Genomic DNA, 22,270 nt, shown 5'->3' with positions numbered 1-22,270 from the left:
CTGCAGTCTGTGCCAGGGACCAGAGCATGCTGCTCACCTTCACCCTCTGCCTCCTGGGCAGCTCTGCTTTGCTCCTGGCCACCGTGGCTGGGGCTCAAGGTAAGGGAGACCAAGCAGGTCTGCACCCCTGGGGCCTTCCTCCCACAGCCCTTCTCTTCACCATCTCTGCTCCTCTCCTTTCTGGTCCTTTTGCTTTTCTTTCTGGAGGCCACTGGGGGCCCTGTGCTGGTCCCAGGCGGACCACAGCAGCTTAGTCCCTAAGCATCACATAGCCTCGGAGCTGCTCTGCTAGTGAGAGACCTCCTGGGTCAGCACCAGGGCCACCCTCGGCCCTGCAGCAGCTGGGAAGGGAGGTAGGACCTCGCTACAGGAGGCTGTGGAGCCTCTTGCACAACCTGCCCAGCCTCTTACAACAAGGGCAGGCTCAGGCTGCCAAAGTACAAGTGGTTATGGGATGCAGCAGCTTGCAGCAGTGAGATGAGGAGCCTGGCTCGGTGCGGGCTGGGGTTTGAGCTCCCTGGGGTTGGAAGTGACTGCGAGAAACCAAAACGCACTGGGGGGAGGCAGGGGAGAGGAGTGGCAAAGAAGAGCTGCTGTTTGCCGGGGCCAGGCTGGAAACCTGCAGGGCATGAAAGCCTGGCAGGTAGCCCGAGGTGTCCCACAGCAGCTGGCACGGGCAGGGGCACCCCGAGAGCTCGGAGGCTCATGGGTTCTTCGTCTCCTCTCCCCAGCTCCGCAGTGCCGGTTCCCGCACGTCCGCCATGGGAGGAGAGTCTCCGCCGCTCGCTTCTCCTACCGGGCAGGGGACTCCGTGAGCTTCGCCTGCAACCTGGGCTTCACCCTGCAGGGCTCCCGCACCAGCAGGTGCCAGGCTGACCTCACCTGGAGCCCCCCGCTGCCAGTCTGCAAGAGGGGCAAGTGTCCTGCTGACAGCCGCGGGGAAAGCTTCCTCTGGAGGCCTCTCCAACTCGCGGGGAAAGCAAAGCAGGGATCAGGCTGCCCCGGCTCTGCCTCGGCTCTGCCCCGGCTCTGCCCCGGCTCTGCCTTGGCTCTGCCCCGGCTCTGCCTCGGCTCTGCCCCGGCTCTGCCCCGGCTCAGCCTTGGCTCTGCCCCGGCTCTGCCTTGGCTCTGCCCCGGCTCTGCCCCGGCTCTGCCTTGGCTCTGCCCCGGCTCTGCCCCGGCTCTGCCTTGGCTCTGCCCCGGCTCTGCCCCGGCTCTGCCCCGGCTCAGCCTTGGCTCTGCCCCGGCTCAGCCTTGGCTCTGCCCCGGCTCAGCCTTGGCTCTGCCCCGGCTCTGCCTTGGCTCTGCCCCGGCTCAGCCTTGGCTCTGCCCCGGCTCTGCCTTGGCTCTGCCCCGGCTCTGCCTTGGCTCTGCCTTGGCTCTGCCTTGGCTCTGCCTTGGCTCTGCCCCGTCTCTGCCCCGTCTCTGCCTTGGCTCTGCCCCGGCTCTGCCTTGGCTCTGCCTTGGCTCTGCCTTGGCTCTGCCCCGTCTCTGCCCCGTCTCTGCCCCGTCTCTGCCTTGGCTCTGCCCCGGCTCTGCCCCGGCTCTGCCTTGGCTCTGCCCCGGCTCTGCCCCGGCTCTGCCTTGGCTCTGCCCCGGCTCTGCCTTGGCTCTGCCCCGGCTCTGCCCCGGCTCTGCCCCGGCTCTGCCTTGGCTCTGCCCCGGCTCTGCCCCGGCTCTGCCTTGGCTCTGCCCCGGCTCTGCCCTGATTCTGCCCTGACTCTGCCCTTCTCCATTCCCTTCCCTTTCCCCCCTCCTTTCCCTCCTCCTTTTCCCCTCTCCTTTTCCCCTCTCCTTTTCCCCCCTCCTTTTCCCCCCTCCTTTTCCCCCCTCCTTTTCCCCCCTCCTTTTCCCCCCTCCTTTTCCCCCCTCCTTTTCCCCTCTCCTTTTCCCCTCTCCTTTTCCCCTCTCCTTTTCCCCTCTCCTTTTCCCCTCTCCTTTTCCCCTCTCCTTTTCCCCTCTCCTTTTCCCCTCTCCTTTTCCCCTCTCCTTTTGCCCTCTCCTTTTCCCCTCTCCTTTTCCCCTCTCCTTTTCCCCCTCTCCTTTTCCCCTCTCCTTTTCCCCTCTCCTTTTCCCCTCTCCTTTTCCCCTCTCCTTTTCCCCTCTCCTTTTCCCCTCTCCTTTTCCCCTCTCCTTTTCCCCTCTCCTTTTCCCCTCTCCTTTTCCCCTCTCTCTCACTTCTCCTCTTCTCCTCCATTTCTCACCCTCATCTTCCCCTCTCACTGTTACCACTCATCTCCTCTGGCCACAATCCAAGTGCAATCGCTGTGCAAATGGATCCAAACCTGAGCAGAATTCAGGCTAGAACCCCCAGACCACCCAACCTGTCCTAGGAGCACACAAAACCCCAAACAATTGACCCCCAGGGCAATTCCTTTTCCCTCTCCAGAGGTGAGGTGTCATCAGCCACCCAACATTGCCAACGGGCTGCACACTGCACAGTCCTCGGAGAGGTTTGCCCAGGGGGTGACTGTGCACTACAGCTGCAAGGAAGGCTACCAGCTGCTGGGGAATGTGTCCATCAGCTGCACAGAGACTGGGCTCTGGAGCAGGCCCCTGCCCCGCTGTGAGGGTGAGTGGAAGCTTCCCTGCATGGTGTGAGGCTGGGGGAGGGATGCTGGATGCACAGAATGGGTTGGAAGCAACCTTAAAAACCACCTTGTTCCAACTTCCCTGCCACAGGGACACCTTCCCCTAGCTCAGGCTGAGTGCTTGTGGCAGAGGGCAGGAGGGAGGGGGCTGTGTGTGCAGAGGGCAGGGGCTGTGTGTACAGGGGGCTGTGTGTGCAGGGGGCAGTGTGTGCAGGGGGCAGGGGGCTGAGTGTGCAGGGGACTGTGTGTGCTGGGGGCAGGAGGCAGGGGGCTGTGTGTGCAGGGGGCAGGAGGCAGGGGGCTGTGTGTGCTGGGGACTGTGTGTGCAGGGGGCAGGAGGCAGGGGGCTGTATGTGCTGGGGGCAGGAGGCAGGGGGCTGTGTGTGCTGGGGGCAGGAGGCAGGGGGCTGTGTGTGCTGGGGGCAGGAGGCACGGGGCTGTGTGTACAGGGGGCAGTGTGTGCAGGGGGCAGTGTGTGCAGGGGATAGGAGGGAGGGGGCTGTGTGTGCAGGGGGTAGGGGGCAGGGGGGTGTGTGTGCTGGGGGCAGGAGGCAGGGGGCTGTGTGTGCAGGAGCTGCCCCTGCACTGAAGCTCAAAGGCCGCTGTCCATGTGCCCTGCAGCCATCGGCTGTGAGGCCCCCGAGGTGCAGAACGGGAAGGTCCATTGGCTGCAGAGCAGCTACCGAGCCGGGGAGACTCTTGGCTTCAGCTGCAACGCTGGCTACGCCACGGAAGGGGACACCTACGAGAGCCAGTGCCAGCCGGGGGGCCGCTGGCACCCCCCGCTGCCTGCCTGTGAGAAGGGTGAGTGTGGGTGCCCCCAGGGGACCCCGAGGGCAGCTTGTGCCTGCTGGCTGCTCCTGGCAGGCAGCAGCAGCTCCCTGCCTGCCCCTGGCTCCCCTCCTGCTGACCTGGGCTTTGTCTCCCTGCTGCAGTGCGACCCTGCCCCGCGCCCCCAGCGGTCCCCAACGGCAGCCACGACGGCCGGGGCCGAGCCTGGTTCACCCTGGGGATGGCTGTGAGCTACTCCTGTGACCCTGGCCACCACCTGGTTGGAAACCCTACTGTGTTCTGTAAAGCCTCAGGGAACTGGAGCCAGCCTGGCCCTCGCTGTGAAGGTTTGTCCCTGGGCTGTGCCCTGTGGGGAGGGCTTCCCAGTGTGCCTCTGAGCACTGGGGAGTCCCTGACCGTTCCCACTGGGACCTTCCGTGGGGGATTAAATTCCCCTTCAGTGCAGTCTGCGGTTCTGTGTCATGTAAAGAACAAGCTGCCACCCATCAGTCCAGAGCTGGCTGCAAGTGCAGCATCCCTGCTGCTGGGGCTGGCTGCTGGTGACCCCACAGGGGGTGCCCAGGAGCTGGCACATCACTGCCTGGCAGACCAAGTGGGAAGAGGTCCCTGCAGCCAGCACTCTCCTCCTGGTGCTCTGGTGACAGCCAAGCTGCACCGTGGCATGGAGAGCTGGCCTGTGAGGGTGCTGGGGACCAGACATGGGCATGGGGCATGCCACAGCCTCTGGGGTGAGACCAGATGGACTTCTGTGAACAATTCAACCTTCCCTGTCCAGAAAAGTCAGCAAAGGGACAGGGCACCCAAAGGCTGGCTGGCAGGACAGAGCTGGCAGCACCTGGGGAGCCTCTGTCCTCTCCTTTGCCTTTCCCCATGCCTGACATGCAGGAGGTTGGAGCTGAGCTCTCTCAGGATCACCTCTCCCAGCTCTCATGGGCTTTTTCCCTCTCCCTCTGCAGAGGTGAGGTGTCCTCAGCCACCCAACATTGCCAACGGGCTGCACACTGCACACTCCTTGGAGAGGTTTGCCCAGGGGGTGGCTGTGCACTACAGCTGCAAGGAAGGCTACCAGCTGCTGGGGAATGTGTCCATCAGCTGCACAGAGACTGGGCTCTGGAGCAGGCCCCTGCCCCGCTGTGAGGGTGAGTGGAAGCTTCCCTGCATGGTGTGAGGCTGGGGGAGGGATGCTGGATGCCAGAGAATGGGTTGGAAGCAACCTTAAAGATCAGCTAGTTCCAAACCCCCTGCCACAGGGACACCTCCCCCTAGCCCAGGTTGCTCCTGTCCTGCAGGAAGAGTGCTGCAGGCAGAGTGCTTGTGGCAGGGGGCAGGCGGGAGGGGGCTGAGTGTGCAGGGGGCAGGAGGCAGGGGGCAGGAGGCAGGGGGCTGTGTGTGCAGGGGGCTGTGTGTGCAGGGGCAGGAGGCAGGGGGCTGTGTGTGCAGGGGGCTGTGTGTGCAGGGGGCAGGAGGCAGGGGCTGTATGTGCAAGGGGCTGTGTGTGCAGGGGGCAGTGTGTGCAGGGGGCAGGGGGCTGTGTGTGCAGGGAACTGTGTGTGCAGGGGGCAGGAGGCAGGGGGCAGGAGGGAGGGGGCTGAGAGTGGAGGGGGCAGGAGGCAGGGGGTTGTGTGTGCAGGGGGCAGGAGGCAGGGGGCTGTGTGTGCAGGGGGTAGGGGGCAGGAGGCAGGGGGCTGTGTGTGCAGGGGGCTGTGTGTGCAGGGGGCTGTGTGTACAGGGGGCTGTGTGTGCAGGAGCTGCCCCTGCACTGAAGCTCAAAGGCCGCTGTCCATGTGCCCTGCAGCCATCGGCTGTGAGGCCCCCGAGGTGCAGAATGGGAAGGTCCATTGGCTGCAGAGCAGCTACCGAGCCGGGGAGACTCTTGGCTTCAGCTGCAACGCTGGCTACGCCACGGAAGGGGACACCTACGAGAGCCAGTGCCAGCCGGGGGGCCGCTGGCACCCCCCGCTGCCTGCCTGTGAGAAGGGTGAGTGTGGGTGCCCCCAGGGGACCCCGAGGGCAGCTTGTGCCTGCTGGCTGCTCCTGGCAGGCAGCAGCAGCTCCCTGCCTGCCCCTGGCTCCCCTCCTGCTGACCTGGGCTTTGTCTCCCTGCTGCAGTGCGACCCTGCCCCGCGCCCCCAGCGGTCCCCAACGGCAGCCACGACGGCCGGGGCCGAGCCTGGTTCACCCTGGGGATGGCTGTGAGCTACTCCTGTGACCCTGGCCACTACCTGGTTGGAAACCCTACTGTGTTCTGTAAAGCCTCAGGGAACTGGAGCCAGCCTGGCCCTCGCTGTGAAGGTTTGTCCCTGGGCTGTGCCCTGGGGTGGCTGTGAGCCCAGGGGAGAGCTTGACCACTACAACCAGATCCTCAGAGAAGGTTAATCCCACCTGAAATGCTGCAGAGCAGGGATTAATTCCAAGGCCTCCTGTTGTGGTGGTGGAGTTGGGGAGGTGTCTGGAGGTGCTGGAGTTGTCTGAAGGTTTTTTTTTTGGGGGGGGGGGGGGTCTCTGGAGATGCTGGGGAGGTTTCTGGAGGTTTTGAGGAGGTTTCTGGAGATGCTGGGGAGGTTTCTGGAGGTGTTGGGGCGCTGTCTGGAGGTGTTGAGGAGGTTTCTGGAGGTTTTGAGGAGGTTTCTGGAGGTTTTGAGGAGGTATCTGGAGTTGCCAAGGAGGTTTCTGGAGGTTTGGGGGGGTTCTGGTGATGCTGGGATTGTTTCTGGAGGTGCTGGGATTGTTTCTGGAGGTGCTGGGGAGGTTTCTGGAGGTGCTGGGGAGGTTTCTGGTGACGTTAAGGAGGTTTCTGGAGCTGTTGGGACTGGTTGTTCCAATATTAACACCCTGCTGGGGTTTGTTTGGCTTTGTTTTGACTCCTTTTGCACATTTCTCTGTCCACTGAGGATCTCAAAAGGCCCCTTCCAACCTTACTGATTCCACGATGCCCCTTTCCAGTGACTGTCTGCATAACCCCAGACCTAGAGAATGGCTGGCAAATTGATGGTCAAGGGCTCCTCTCTGCACCTGGGCAGACGGTGACGTTTCAGTGTCAGCGTGGCTACAGCCTGCAAGGCAGTGCTGAAATCTCCTGCCAGGAGGACGGCAGCTGGCGCCCTGCGGTTCCCATCTGTGTCAGGCAGCACCATGGCCAGCAGCTCTCCAACAGGCTTCCACAGCCAGGTAAATCCCCACCACTAACTGATTTATGGCCCCTGACACCGACTTGTGGCCTCTAACCCTGCGGAAATGATGTGGAGCAATCACGTGGAGGACTTAGGGACTACGAACCTGATCCTCCAGAATCCTTTGGGCAATTCTCTTCCCTTTTGGTTCAATATCTTTATTGATGATCTGGAGGAGGAGATTGAGTCCATCAGTAGTAAAATTGCAGATGACAGCAAGCTGGGGGCAGGAGTTGAGCTGTTAGAGGGTTTGGAGAGCTCTGCAGAGGGACCTGGGCAGGCTGGGCAGATGGGCAGAGGCCAAGGGCAGGAGATTGAACACATCCAAGTGCCAGGGGCTGCACTTTGGCCACAGCAACCCCAGGCAGTGCTACAGGCTGGGGGCAGAGTGGCTGAGAGCAGCCAGGCAGAGAGGGACCTGGGGGTAGTGGTTGACAGTAGGCTGAACATGAGCCAGCAGTGTGCCCAGGTGGCCATGAAGGCCAATGGCATCCTGGCCTGCAGCAGGAGCAGTGTGGCCAGCAGGAGCAGGGAGGTCATTCTGCCCTGTGCTCAGCACTGGTCAGGCCACACCTTGAGTCCTGTGTCCAGTTCTGGGCTCCTCAGGTTAGGAAAGATGTTGAGATGCTGGAAGGTGTCCAGAGAAGGGCAAGAAAGCTGGGGAGGGGTCTGGAGCACAGCCCTGGGAGGAGAGGCTGAGGGAGCTGGGGTTGCTTAGCCTGGAGAAGAGGAGGCTCAGGGGAGACCTTCTTGCTCTCTGCAACTCCCTGAAGGGAGGTTGTAGCCAGGTGGGGGTTGGTCTCTCCTCCCAGGCAAGCAGCACCAGAACAAGAGGACACAGTCTCAAGCTGTGCCAGGGGAGGTTTAGGCTGGAGGTGAGGAAGAAGTTCTTCATAGAAAGAGAGATTGGCCCTTGGGATGTGCTGCCCAGGGAGGTGGTGGAGTCCCCATCCCTGGAGGTGTTCAGGAGGGGATTGGATGTGGCACTTGGAGCCATGGTTTGGTTGTCAGGAGGTGTTAGGTATTAGGTGATAGGTTGGAAGGATAGGAAGAGCCTGGCTGGGGTGCTTGGTGCCATGGTTGATTTGATCAGATGGTGCTGGGTGATAGGTTGGACTTGATGATCTCTGAGGTCTTTTCCAAGCTGGTTAGTTCTATTCTATTCTCTAATGGCTATGCTAAAAATGCAAAGAAACTCTTCTAGCCAATAGTTTATTTGGGTACTTTCCCCACACCAATCACTCTTCCTCCTCCTGGTGCTCTGCACCCAGCAGGCTTCCTCTCCTTGCCTGAGTCTCATCTCTGTGTTTTTTCTTTCTTCCCCTTCCTCACTAGGTGGTTGTGGTGCTCCTCCCAGGCTCCACTTTGCTGAGCTAAATCAGGAGCATCATCATGAGCTGGTTGAGTTCTCTGTGGGCCAGACTGTGCGGTACATTTGTCGACCAGGCTATGCCAAACACCCAGGAAGGTCACCTACTGTCACATGCCTTGAGAGTGGAGTGTGGTCAGCAGCCCTAGAGTTCTGTACAAGTGAATAGCTCCTTGATTTGCTGTCTGGTGCTCAGGAGGGGATTGGTGCCACGTTCAAAAGCCCTTCAATGTTTCCCTGGTGCTCAGAGACAATGTGACTGGTGAAGCCATGTATCTTAGTGCTGTTGGAAACCCACTTTGGGGGAGGGGGGGAGAGGGGGAGGAACTGGAAATGTGAACAGATAACTGGAGTAATAACTGCAGCTCTTGAACCATGGTGGAGGTAGAAGCCTACAGTAAGGGTTTGTTGGTTGTTTCTCCTTCCTCCCTCAGGGCAAAAATGCAGCCCCCCCGAGGAGCCTATGAATGGGAAAATCATTTCCCTAGCAGACCTCTTCTTTGGCTCAACAGTGGTCTATGGATGTGAGGAAGGGTAAGTGCTGGGCTTGGCTGCTGCCTAAAGCAGTGAGGAGAGCTCTGTGTGTGTGTGTGTGTGTGTGCAGTCTCCCTTTCCCCCTCCTACACATTCAACCCCAATCCATGGATTTTATGCAGAAGCCACTCCAAGCACTTCTGTACCTATCTAACACATACAAGGAGTGGACAGCTGGCAGCAGGGTGCCCAGCATCCTGGCCTGGACCAGCAATAGTGTGGCCAGCACCAGGGAAGTGATTTTCCCCCTGTACTGGGTACTACTGAGGCTGGATACTGGGGGTCAGTTTTGGGCCACTCACTCCAAGAAGGACACTGAGGTGCTGGAGTGTGTCCAGAGAAGGGCAAGGAAGCTGGGGAAGGGTCTAGAGGACAGGGCTGGGGAGGAGCAGCTGAGGGAATTGGGGTTGTTGAGCCTGGAGAAATGGAGGCTGAGGGGAGACCTTGTGGCTCTCTACAGCTCCCTGAAAGGAGGCTGGAGCCAGGTTGGGGTTGGTCTCTTCTCCCCAGTAACAAGTGACAGGAGGAGAGGAAACAGCCTCAGGTTGCAGCAGGGGAGGTTTAGTTTGGGTATTAGGAAAGATTTCTTCTCCATCAATGCAGTCAAGTCCTGACCCAGGCTGCTGAGGGATGTGGTGGAGTCACCACCCAGGGAAGTGTTCAAAGCGGGTCTAGACGTGGTGCTGAGGGCCATGGGTCAGTGGGGACCTGGCAGTGCTGGGTTCATGCTGGGATTTGATGATCCTGGAGGTCTTTTCCAACCAAACCAACCCTGGGATTCTCTGCACTGTGAAACTGGTTGGGGGGAGGGGAGCCAGGAAGGGAACTTCGTCAGGCTCACAGCTCTGGGGTTGGCAGGGCTGATCACAGCACCCGAGGTGGCCAGGAGGAGGTAGTAACTCAACCTGCAAGGACCTGGGAGGAATGTGCCCTTCTTTTGCCACCAGGTACAGGTTGGTTGGGCATCCCAGGAGACGCTGTGAGATCTCTGGTGCACGTGTGGCATGGAGTGGGGATGTCCCCATCTGTCAGCGTAAGTAGCTTCCAGCTCCAGGGCTCTGCATGGATTTGGTGAACACTTTCCAGCAGAGGCTGCCAAATGTCTCCAGTCAAAGCTCTCGTGTGGGCATGAAAAACAAGGTCCAGAGAGTCCTGATGTCACAACCAGCAGCCTGCACAAGTGATGGAAATGGCATTTTGCTGCTTGATTTCCCAGAGAGCAGCAGCAAAGATCAAGGAGCTGCAACCTGCTCTAGTTGGGGATGTCCCTGCTGGCTGCAGGAGGGTTGCACTAGATCAGCTTCCAAGGTCCCTCCCAAGCCAGTGCATTCTGTGGTTCTATGGAGGTGGTTCCTCCACAGAGGTTTGTCCTGCTGCTCTGCTTTCTGTCACAGAAATTGCTGGCCAGGGAGCTGAGATCCTGCTGCCTGCAGGGCCTCACCTAGAAGGTTACCTCACTGCAGCTCCTCCACCTCTAGGGCACGTGTTTGTGCCCCCCAAAACGGGAGGATTTCAACTCCTGTGGTGCTGCTGTTGAATCTGGAAGCCTTGTTCTGCACCTCTGCAGGTATCCCTTGTGAGCCACCTCCAGACATTGCCAACGGGCGGCACACAGGCAGGCTGCTGAACGACTTCTACTTTGGCATCTCTGTGACATACACCTGCAACCCTGGCTACCCCCTCCATGGAGAGGCCTCCATCCACTGCACCACCCTGGATGGGGAGAACGGAGTCTGGAGCGGGCCCCCGCCGCGCTGCGGAGGTAGGGCTGGGCGTGCTCAGGCACGTCCCTGGCTGCAGCCTTCCCATCCCGACTGGATCGCAGCCCAGGCTGGAGGCTCACCCTGCTCACAACCACCACAAGCTCAGAGCAAGGCTGTGAGGGCCACAGATGGCTCAGGCACATCCCTGGCTGCAGCCTTCCCATCCCTACTCAATCACAACCCATGCTGGAGGCTCACCTTGCTCACAAGCACCACAGGCTCAGAGCAAGGCTGGAAGCTCACCCTGCTCACAACCACCACAAGCTCAGAGCAAGGCTGGAGGCTCACCCTGCTCACAACCACCACAAGCTCAGAGCCAGGCTGGAGGCTCACCCTGCTCACAACCACCACAAGCTCAGAGCAAGGCTGGAGGCTCACCCTGCTCACAACCACCACAAGCTCAGAGCAAGGCTGTGAGGGCCACAGATGGCTCAGGCACATCCCTGGCTGCAGCCTTCCCATCCCTATTCAATCACAACCCAGGCTGGAGGCTCACCTTGCTCACAACCACCACAAGCTCAGAGCAAGGCTGTGAGGGCCACAGATGGCTCAGGCACATCCCTGGCTGCAGCCTTCCCATCCCTATTCAATCACAACCCAGGCTGGAGGCTCACCTTGCTCACAACCACCACAAGCTCAGAGCAAGGTTGTGAGGGCCACAGATGGCTCAGGCACATCCCTGGCTGCAGCCTTCCCATCCCTACTAAATCACAACCCAGGCTGGAGGCTCACCTTGCTCACAAGCACCACAGGCTCAGAGCAAGGCTGTGAGGGCCACAGATGGCAACTGACCACTGGGAATGTCTAAGTAGTGAGAAATGATCATTCTTGATGTCAGTTAGCTCAAAACCCAGGGGGGCTGGAAGGTAAGTGAGGGGAGGATGGAAACATAATTCAGGGACAGCCTTGGTGATCTGGGAGAGGTTAACAGGAAAGAAGCAAATGGAAAGGCTGCCTGCACCCTGCAGTGGGGGTGTGTGGTACCAGCTCTTCACCAGCTATGACTTTTCCTCCTCCTTGTAGTGCTGCAATGTCCTTCCCCTCCAAATATCACCAACGGCCACCACGAGAGCAAGGATGTGAGAGTGTTCCTCCCTGGGATGTCAGTGAAGTACTACTGTGACCTGGGCTATGTCCTCACTGGGAAAACAACAGTATCCTGCCTGCCATCTGCAACCTGGAGCACCCCTTACCCCCGCTGTGAAGGTGAGCTGGGGATGCTGGGGATGCTCTTGCCCACAGTGAAGGGAAGGCTGCATGGAAAATCAAAGGGACAAGCCCCAGCTGCAGCTGCTGCTTCCCCAGCCCCCACTCTGCTGCTTGCCCCTTCCAGTGAACACCTGCACGAGCCCCACCATCCAGAACGGAGATGTGGCTGGAGGACAGGGCACTGTGCACCATCCTGGGGCCAACATCACCTTCCAGTGCCACCCAGGCTACCTGCTGCGGGGCAGCCATGAAGCCAAGTGCCAGCCTGATGGCCACTGGGTGCCTGCTGTCCCCACCTGCGAGCCAGGTCAGTGAGGCACACGGGGGATGGGAAGGAGGACAGTTAGGATCATCCCCCAGGCCAGGAGGATGAGCAGAGGGCTGGAGCACCTCTCCTGTGAGGACAGACTGAAGGAGTTGGGGCTGTTCAGTCTGGAGAAGAGAAGGCTCTGAGGTGACCTCATTGTGGCCTTCCAGGATCTGAAGGGGGCTCCAAGAAGGCTGGGGAGGGACTGCTCAGGATCTCAGGGAATTATAGGACTGAGGGGAATGGAATGAAGCTGGAGGTGGGGAGATTCAGGCTGGAGGGGAGGAGGAAGTTCTTCCCCATGAGAGTGGTGAAGCCCTGGAATGGGTTGTCCAGGGAGGTGGTTGAGGCCCCAGCCCTGGAGGTGTTTAAGCCCAGGCTGGATGAGGCTCTGGCCAGGCTGATCTAGTGTGGGGTGTCCCTGCCCATGGCAGGGGGTTGGCACTGGATGATCCTTGTGGTCCCTTCCAACCCTGACTGATTCTGTGATACTATGATACTATGCTCCTTGTGCTGGAGGGGCCCTGGAGCTGTGTTCTCTGCCTCACTCCTGCCACCTCAGGTGTGACAGTCTCTTGTTGTGTTCCCTGTGCTCCTCCCCTGGGAACAATCACTGAGGCCACTCTCTGCTCCTGCCCTCCAGCGCTGCCCTGTCCTCCGCCTCCCATCGTCGCCAACGCCACGCACGGCGCAGAGCCTGGCACCAACTTCACCAGTGGCATGTCTGTGAGCTACAGCTGCCAGCCTGGCTTCACCCTCCTCGGAGACCCTTCTGTCCTCTGCCTGGCCTCAGGGAACTGGAGCCTCCCATACCCACGCTGTGCAGGTGGGGCTGGCTGAGCACCCATCCTGGGCTTGCACGAGCCTGGAGTGGGCAAACCTGGAGACCACCTGCAGCACCTCTTTCAGTACCTAAAAGGGGCCTGCAAGGAAGCTGGGAAGGGACTTTTTACAGGAACTTGTGGTGATAGGGTGAGGGGGAATGGATTGAAGCTCGAGGAGGGCAGATTTAGACTGGAGATGAGGAAGGCATTCTTCAGAGTGAGGGTGGGGAGCCACTGGCACAGACTGCCCAGGGAGGCTGCGGCTGCCTCCTTCCTGGAGGCGTTCAAGGCCAGGCTGGAGGAGGCCCATGGCAGGGGGGTTGATGAACTTTAAGGTCCCTTCCAACCCAAACCATTCCATGATTCTACAAATCTATGAAGTGGCATGGGGAGGGGGATGAACTGCACATCCAGTGACAGCCATGGGTCTAAGCCTGCTGCCAGCACCTGCAGGAGCTGTGCTCACTTGGCTGGCTCTGTGCAGGGATCTTCCCTGCCTCTTACCCTGCCCATGCCACTTTTCACTGTGTGTTGTCCTCTCTCTTCAGTGCTGCAATGCCCTTCACCTCCAAATATTGACAATGGAAATCACAACAGCCAGGACTTGGAGGTTTTCACTGTTGGGATGGTTGTGAATTACAGCTGTGAGCCTGGGTACAGCCTCCTGGGAGAGGCATCCATTCAGTGCACGGACTCTGGAAACTGGAGCCTCCCCCTTCCTCACTGTGCAGGTAGGCTGTGCTTGCAGGATGGGAGTTATGGGTAGGCTGGGAAGCCTGTAGGACTCAGCTTTTCCATTAGTCTTCCCAAAATGTGGAATCCTTCAGTCCTCCCTCTTTGTTTTCAGTTTTGTTGTGAGCTTTGATCTGTGCATCCTTAACATAGATTTAAAACCAGCTCTGCCCAGTTGATACCCAAATCTCTGCTATGAGGACAGGCTGAGGGAGCTGGGGGTGTTCTGCCTAGAGAACAGAAGACTCCAGGGGCACCTTAGAGCTGCCTTCCAGTACCTGAAGGGATCCTGCAGGAAGGCTGCAGAGGGACTTGTCATGAGGATGTCTAGAGACAGGACAAGGGGGAATGGTTTGAAGCTGAGGGAGAGCAGGGTTAGACTGGAGCTGAGGAAGAAGTTCTGCAGTAGCAGGGTGGTGAGACTCTGGAATAGGCTGCCCAGGGAGGTTGTGGATGAGCAGCTGAGCCTAGTTGAGGGGTGTCCTTGCCCATGGCAGGGATGTTGGAGGTCCCTTCCAACCTAAACACCATCATTGGAGATGTTCAGGAGACTTGATAGGGTGCTTGGTGCCATGGTTTAGTTGATTAGGTGGTGTTGGGTGATGGGTTGGGCTTGATGATCTTGAAGGTCTCTTCCAACCTGGTCTGGTCTGGTTCGGTTCTGCTCTATTCTATTCTATTCTATTCTATTCTATTCTGTTCTGTTCTGTTCTGTTCTGCTCTGCTCTGCTCTGCTCTGCTCTGCTCTGCTCTGCTCTGCTCTGCTCTGCTCTGCTCCATTCTGCTCTGTTCCATTCCGTTCATTCTCTGTGTTTTCTCTCCCGATAGGTGTCTGCGGTGCCCCTCCAAACCTGACCTTTGCTGTGCCAACTGAGAAATACAGAAACCTGACCAAGTTTCTCGTTGGGGCCAATGTGAGATACAGCTGCCAGGCAGGATATGTGAGGCAGCCTGGCATGAGCCCAGCTCTGACCTGCCTGCCGAACCGCAAGTGGTCTGAAGCACAAGCGTTCTGTCAAAGTGAATAGCTCCCTCCCTTTGCCGTTGGTTGTTCTGAGAGTTGTCTGAGCTACGTTTGTGGGTTTCCTAGAGCAGTTCTTTAGCAAAAGAACTCATACATGGCTTCACCAGTCACATCCTTTGGGCACCTATTGGGCACTTCCCAAATCACACCTCGCTTGAAGGTGGAACAGATCCTTTCGATGCCTTCCCGTAGTGAGTAGCACAACTGTGAGAGAAGAGTTTAAACTCAGCCTTGTTCTTTCCCAGGGAGGAAATGTAAATTCCCAGAGACACCACAGAATGGCAGAGTTGTTGTTCTGACAGATCTCCTTCTTGGGTCAGTGGTGAGCTACATGTGTGAAGAAGGGTGAGTCCCACGCTGTCTGTGCTGGCTCCCATGCTGACTCTAAGCTTGCTGCTGGTGCTTCAAGGCTCAGAGCCCACTCCCCTGTGGGGCCATCCTCCCAGAGCTGCTCTTTTGGTTCCAGTCCTGCCACAGCTGCCTGCTCAAGATAGGAAGGAGTGTCTCTCATTTCCCCCTGCCTCTGCTCAATGCATTATCTTGCAAAGCCTGAGTTTCAGTCTGTCTTCTCAGATGGCCACCCAGCAGGACCTGAGCATGTGCTGCAAGGAGGCTCCAGCAGCTTGGAAATCACTTGGGTCTGGCTCTTGATTTAGCACCTGACCAATCTAACTCAGAGTACTTTGGGATCATTGCTGTTCCTCTTGGACCCTGGAAGAAGGAACTTAGTTGTCTCAAAGCAACAGAAACACCTCGGTGACCAGCCAGAATGAGAAGGCTGCAGAAGGAAAACCTCTGGGGCTACTGTCAGAGTGGGAGGGCAAAATCCAAGCTGAATGACTTGGTATCAACTGCTCTTTCTGTCTCTCTCACTCCAGGCACCGACTGGTTGGACAGTCTCACAGGAGATGTGAGGTTTTTGGACCCAATATCACATGGAGTGGTGCTCTCCCCATTTGTCAAAGTAGGTCACCACTGGAGCCAGCCCTTAAAAAGTGCCCAGGGAGGTTGTGGATGTCCCCTCCCTGGAGGTGTTCAAGGCCAGGCTGGATGCAACCTGAGCAAGCTGGGCTGGTGGGAGGTGACCCTGCCCATGGCAGGGGGTTGGAACTGGATGATCCTTAAGGTCCCTTCCAACCCATTCTTATGCTGTGTATCCACATTATTGGCTACAGGCACAACACTATGCTTGCACACACAGCAATGTGGTAACCCCAGGAGCTAAAGGAACCCAAAGGTGCTCAAAACACCTTAATTCTTGAAGTTATTTCTATGTGAGTCTCCAAGTGCTACCTGTGAAGCTCCTCTGAGCAGTGCCACGCTGAGGATGGACTTTCTACCTGCACCCACGACAGCCTACATATGGCTCCCTCTGAGATAATGGCTTTGTTTTTCAGAGGTGACCTGCCCAGCCCCAAAGATCAAGAATGGGAGAGTGTCTCCTATTAAATATCCCTACACCTACAAAGCCACTGTTAGTTTTAAGTGCCACAGAGGTTTCATCTTGAGAGGCCACCACACAGCCCAGTGCCAAGCCAACAAGACCTGGGATCCACCCATCCCAGTCTGTGAGCAGGGTAAGTGTCAGCACTTGGACTTGGCAGCATGGCAGGTTCCTCCTCAACAGCTCCAACCCATGCCCTGAAGCCAAAGTTGCCTTTATTTTCCCTGTGGGCTCCAAGTGCTTGTAAGGAGAAAGCAGAAATTGTTCCTTTTACTGATGCCTTCCTTCTCACACAGGGGGGGAGCCAGGTTTTGGGTGACGCTGTAAGTACAGAAGTGATTTGCACTTCTCTCCCCCTGCTTCTTGCAATCCCTGATCCACCTTTCCTGAAAGTGAGAGCTTGGGGAGCTTGTTGGCAGGTCACTCTCAGGGATGAGTGATATTTTTGCTGGAGCTGTCAAGGCAGGGTGATGAGGACTGGAGGTGAGTAGTGTGTGCATTGTGTTTGCTCAACCAGATGTGGGTTTTTAACTCCTAGTGTGGCCTCCAGGTGGAATGGCAGAACGTTACCAGCATCCTGACACCACAACAAAGCCAGGTAGGTCTGTTAGCAGAAGAAGAGTTACTCAACACTCACTCCTAACCAACCCATCCTGCTCTTTGCAGGGAAGAGGGGGAATTGCACTCTCCTGTTAGCACCTTTTTAGCAAGTGAATATTGCTACCTTCTTCTCCCTCTCCTCCTCTTTCTTCGCCCCTTTCTTCTCTTCTCCCTCTTATCCTTGCTCCTCTCTCCTCCCCTCTCTCTCCTCCCCTCTCTCTCCTCCCCTCTCTCTCCTCCCCTCTCTCTCCTCCCCTCTCTCTCCTCCCCTCTCTCTCCTCCCCTCTCTCTCCTCCCCTCTCTCTCCTCCCCTCTCTCTCCTCCCCTCTCTCTCCTCCCCTCTCTCTCCTCCCCTCTCTCTCCTCCCCTCTCTCTCCTCCCCTCTCTCTCCTCCCCTCTCTCTCCTCCCCTCTCTCTCCTCCCCTCTCTCTCCTCCCCTCTCTCTCCTCCCCTCTCTCTCCTCCTCTTCCTCTCCTTTTCCCCCTCTTCTTCTTCTCTTTTCCCTTTCATCCTTTCTCCTCTTGTCCCTTTCATCCTCTTTCTCCTTCTGTCCCCCTCCCCTCTCATTAGTGAAGTGTCTTTCTCCTCCAAGCACTGCTCATGGGGCACACAACAATCATTTCTCAGACACTTTTGATGTGGGAGGCCATCAAGATCCTCATGGTCACACTGCTGCTTGTCTCTCCCAGTTGTGATGTGTCCCCATCCTCCAGCCATCACCAATGGGAAGCTCAAAGGCAACATCTCTGACACTTTTCCCCATGGAGCATCCATATCCTACAGCTGCAATCCTGGTTATTCACTTGTTGGGAATGCCTTCATCAGCTGCATGGGGTCAGGAACTTGGAGCCAGCCTCCTCCTCAGTGCAAAGGTGTGTTTGTCATTAGTTTGCTCAGGTGGCTTGAAATTCCTGGGGGCAGAACCAGACTCCCTCAGAGCTGAGATGCTCCAGCCCTTGAGTCATCTTTGTGGCCCTCCTCTGGGCTCATTCCAACAGCTCTGTGTCCTTCTTCTGCTGGGGACACACTGAACTGGAGGCAGGATTGGAGGCGGGGGTCTCACAAGGGTGTTACCAGGAAACAAAGGGAGCGATTGCATCAGGGAAGTTCTCCCTGCTGGATGCTTTGTAGATAACGTGAGCCTGACCACTGCCTTCTCAGCAAATGCCTCATTTGCTGGGACTTGGCACTGGTGTGCAGCTGGCTCTGAAGGCCACCAGGCAAACCCAAGGCAATTCCAGCGGCGTCACAAGATTCCTGCCATGGGTGTTCCTGCAGGGAGGTCAGGCCATTCACCAGAAGAAACTCGGGGTGCTTCCTTCAGGAAGCTGTACCCACCTCAGTGACTCAGGAGAGGAAATGTGGGCTCAGATAACAATGAGAAGAAAGAGAGTACCCAGCAGCTATGTAAATGAGTCAGAGGCTCTCTAAAGGAAGGAGTCACACAGAAAAAAATTCTCCCTGCCCAGTCCACATTCTCATGGTCTGCAAGTAGTACTCAGCACTGCTCAGGCCACACCTTGAGTCCTGTGTCCAGTTCTGGGCTCCTCAATTTAAGAAGGACATCAAGACTCTTGAAGGTGTCCAGAGAAGGGAAACAAAGCTGGGGAGAGGCCTCGAGCACAGCCCTGTGAGGAGAGGCTGAGGGAGCTGGGGTTGCTTAGCCTGGAGAGGAGGAGGCTCAGAGGAGACCTTCTTGCTCTCTCCAACTCCCTGAAGGGAGGTTGTAGCCGGGTGGGGGTTGGTCTCTTCTCCCAGGCACCCAGCACCAGAACAAGAGGACACAGTCTCAAGCTGTGCCAGGGGAGGTTTAGGCTGGAGGTGAGGAGAAAGTTCTTCCCAGAGAGAGCTGTTAGCCATTGGGATGTGCTGCCCAGGGAGGTGGTGGAGTCCCCATCCCTGGAGGTGTTCAAGAAGGGATTGGATGTGGCACTTGGGGCCATGCTCTAGTAGTCATGAGGTCTTGGGTGACAGGTTGGACTTGATGATCTTTGAGGTCTTTCCCAACCTTATTGATTGTATGATTCTAAGTGCCCTTAGGAACTACTATGAGTGAAAGTAAAAACAAACATTAAGGAAACAAAAAGAAAGATGTAACACAAAGGATAAAAGTCACCTGTTGACATCACCCCTTTGCTCTCCACTCAGAACCTGCTCAACAATTCTTGGACTGGACTGTTAAAGGTGATTAGATGCTTAAAGCTGAAGCAACTAACTGAAGTTTGAGGAGGGCAGATTTAGGCTTTGAGCTGGAAGAGGCCAGACTGAGACTGGAGATTAGGGAGAAATTCTTTCCAGTGAGGGTGGGGAGACACTGGCACAGGTTGCCCAGGGAGGCTGTGGCTGCCTCCTCCCTGGAGGTGCTCAAGGCCTCATCCAACCTGGGCTGGTGGGAGGTGTCCCTGCCCATGGCAGGGGGGTTGGAACTGGATGAACTTTAAGGTCCCTTCCAACCCAACCCATTCTATGAACCCATGAAATATTCACACGTGGGAGTGAGACACCCACCCCCTACTCTGCCCACAAAGGAAGGAATTGCCCTGTGGAGGAAGAATTGATTCCTGGTTCCATCCAGGAGCTCAAGAACAATGTCTCAGCTAACCCACAGCTGCATTCTCCTCTTTTCTCCTCCTTCCCATTGAATGTGTTTTCATTGTTGGTGTTACTTTCAATTTCAGAGATCAGATGTGTGTTCCCAGAAGCTGAAGGGGTTAAGGAAGCCATGAAAGGAAGCACTTATCTCTTTGGGACTAACATCACCCTGGAATGCGATGATGGTTACAGGTTGGAAGGCAACAGTCAGATTCGGTGCCAAGAGGACTTCAGCTGGGACCCTCCTGTACCAGCCTGTAAATTGAGTGAGTGGAATGTGAATGAAGCAAAGGCCAAACCAGAAACACCTTTAAAGAATCATAGAATCAGTAAGGTTGGAAAATACCTCAAGCATGAAAATGCCTTTTAAACAAGCAAGTGTGTGTGTGAGGGGGAAATAAGCCTAGAATGGTGAGGGTTTAAGATCCCCTGGATTGTAGGTCTGAGCTGCAAAAGCTTTGGTGAGAAAGTGATTCACTTTCTAATTACTGTGGTGATTAACAGCTCAGAAACACCCCATTGTCACGCGAGGGTTTGCTGATGTTTCTTTCTTTTCCCCCTTCAGTGTCACCCAAGTCCGGTTCAGCAGCCCTAGGTGAGCAACCCAGAGCCACTCTTGTGGCCAGATCTCTGTGCAGGGGCCTCGGTGGCACCGTTTCCTCTGCTCACTTTCATAGAATCACAGCATGGCTCAGGTCGGGAGGGAGCTCAGAGATCGTCTACTTCAACCTCCCCACCCCGGGCAGGGACACCTCCCAGCTAGGCTCAGCTGCTCAAGGTTGGATGAGGCATCCACAGCCTCCCTGGGCAACCTGTTCCAGAGTCTCACCACCCTCCTACTAAAGAGCTTCTTCCTCAGCTCCACTCTAACCCTGCTCTCCCTCAGCTTCAAACCATTCCCTCTTGTGCTGTCTCCAGACACCCTCATGAAAATCCCTCTGCAGCCTTCCTGTGGGATCCCTTCAGGTACTGGAAGGCAGCTCTAAGGTTCCCCTGGAGTCTTCCCTCTAGGCTGAACACCCCCAGCTCCCTCAGCCTGCCCTCAGAGCAGAAGTGCTGCAGCCCTCAGCTTTGTGGCCCTCCTCCAGACTCACTCCAAGAGCTGTGTGTCCTTATGTGCTGATGTGCTCTGAAACACACAGTGAGGATTACAGACTCCTCTTCCTCAGGAGCTGCAGCTGCTGGAGTCCTGCTTCTCCTGGGGGCTGGCATTGTCTGGAAAATTCTCTTGAAGCAGAAGGAAGGGTAAGGTGGTTTTTCTGGCTGTTCATTCATGTCCTCTGTTGCCATGTTCCTAGTTTTATACACTTCATAGGACTGAAACCTTTGCCTGAGCATTCCTGGGGCTGCTAATGTTTGTCTCTTCAGCTCACAGTGTAGAAGGCACAGCAGCCTGGAACTGCTGGTGTGGTTGTGGTGGTTTATTTCAAGGCTCTCTTCCTCCATGGAAGCCAAGCTGAGTGGCTTTTTGCAACCCCACAGAGTGTTTTCTCCTTTGTCACTCAGCTCTTACCACACATACGAAAACCACAGCCACCAAACCCCTCTGACCCAGATACCTGACCAGAAATCTGGCTGTCTTCCATAGAAGGTATGGATTTGTGTTCCTCAACATAAAATAATCAGCTAGAGCTGCAACCCTGAGTTGTTCCAACACAGTCATTCAAACTTCACTTCAAGCCTCTGGTAAGATGCTTCCTTTCCTTACACAAACCACTGTTTTAAACACAGTGGCTTTTAAACACTGCTTTTCTTTCTGGCACTGCCCTCCACGTGTTGGCATTGGTTTCTGCAACCTGAATAAGGCCACTTTCAGGTCAAACTTTCAGGCTATGCCTTGCTTCTGACATGAACTTGCTTTTTCTGGTGAGGGATGTGGGAGAGCTTGCTCTGTAATAAAGTGCCTTTAACAGCACTACTGTAAGAAATTTGGCCTTTGGGTTGTTTGGGGTTTTTTTTGCTTGCTTTTAGACCTGTCATAGAATCACAGAATGGCTTAGCTTGGAAAGGACCTCAGAGATCATCTGCTGCAACCTCCCTGCCATGGGCAAGGACACCTCTCAACTAGACTCAGCTGCTCAAGACCTCATCCAACCTGGCCTTCAACACCCCAGGGAGGAGGCATCCACAGCCTCCCTGTGCCATCCAGAGTCTCATCACCCTCCTATTGAAGACCTCCTTCCTCAGCTCCAGTCTAACCCTGCTCTGCCTCAGCTTCAAACCATTCCTCTTTGTCCTGTCTCTAGACACCATTATGTAAAGTCCTTCTACAGCCTTCCTGCAGGATCCCTTCAGGTACTGGAAGGCAGCTCTAAGGTCCCTCTGGAGTCTTCCCTTCTCTAGCTTGAACACTCCCAGCTCCCTCAGCCTGTCCTTATAAGCAGAGGTGCTCCAGACCTTGGATCATCTTTGGTAGTGCTCTCTGGACCCACTCCAACATCTCTGTGTCCTTCTCATGATGGGGACACCAGAACTGGAATTCAACTTATGAATTATTCTCCTTTCTGTGCTGAATCTATTCCAGATCGTTCCTTTCCAGTCAGGAGCACTCTGAACATCCTCAGCTTTAACCACAAAAAGAAAGAGGCCTGCTGTAAACAAACTCTTTTATTTGTTTTTCTCTGCAAAGGCTGGTTCAAGATCATTCCCCCCCTGAAACAATGCATTGTTTCCCAGAAATCCTCTCCTCCTCCCTCCCTGAGTTATGAGATGGAAGCTCTACGCAGCGTGCAAACAGGAAAAGTCTATTTTTAACACCAGATGTCATCTCTGTCCTAGGCTGGGCACCCATGCTGCTGCTGCTATCCCTCATTCCATTCCTCCTCCATACAGAGAGAGGCTGCAGGTTGCATGGAAGCATCGCTCCCGTTGAGGCTGGCATTCCGGGGTGAAAAGAGGCACATTAACGCTTCTTCTGCTCCTGTTAATTACTGTAAGGATGTAACAAAGCTCCAGCTGCACACAGGACAGACGCTGGCTCAGAGGGACTTCGGTGTGCCGCTGCTGTCTGATGCAAACCATTGCCTTTCTCTTCCTGCAAAAATCTGTGCTGATTCCTGTGTGAAAGTCACAATCATTAAACAAAAGACTCTCTTCGTGACTACATTGATCTGTGCAGCTGCAACGGATGCTGCTCTGCATTTTCTTCCAGGAACACTTCCCTGCAGTGCTCCTCTACCAACGCTTCACCAAATAAAAAGCTGAATGTGGCTCAACAAATGCTTTTGGTTCTGTCTCTCTGCACATCGAGATGTGGAAGTGGTTTATGATCATTTTTTTGAGTACTGCTCAGCAACAGACAGATTTTATCGGCCAAAGG

At 56.2% G+C, this 22,270-nt stretch overlaps 1 protein-coding gene across 1 annotated transcript; it reads left to right on the top strand.

The window, feature by feature from the left end:
* The first annotated feature begins 26 nt into the window (after nt 1-26).
* On the top strand, nt 27-22,170 carry CR2 (complement C3d receptor 2). The gene is given in 28 exon segments (XM_068159612.1): nt 27-113; nt 740-920; nt 2,390-2,572; nt 3,213-3,395; nt 3,527-3,709; nt 4,340-4,522; nt 5,179-5,361; nt 5,493-5,675; nt 6,327-6,551; nt 7,889-8,083; nt 8,357-8,456; nt 9,404-9,489; nt 10,024-10,218; nt 11,243-11,425; nt 11,553-11,735; nt 12,379-12,561; nt 13,108-13,290; nt 14,120-14,311; nt 14,561-14,660; nt 15,194-15,279; nt 15,713-15,892; nt 16,298-16,357; nt 17,049-17,231; nt 19,038-19,217; nt 19,517-19,546; nt 20,121-20,196; nt 20,458-20,542; nt 20,923-22,170. Coding segments are annotated over 27 exon segments (4,068 nt in total). The 3' UTR covers nt 20,540-20,542; nt 20,923-22,170.
* The last annotated feature ends 100 nt before the right edge of the window (nt 22,171-22,270 follow it).

Source organism: Melanerpes formicivorus, unplaced genomic scaffold, assembly GCF_026170545.1.
Source record: "Melanerpes formicivorus ecotype bairdi unplaced genomic scaffold, bMelFor1.0.p_v2 SCAF_46, whole genome shotgun sequence".
NCBI lineage: Eukaryota > Metazoa > Chordata > Aves > Piciformes > Picidae > Melanerpes > Melanerpes formicivorus.
The sequence above is the reverse complement of the archived record's forward strand: the minus strand, read 5'-3'. Positions and strand labels throughout refer to the sequence as shown.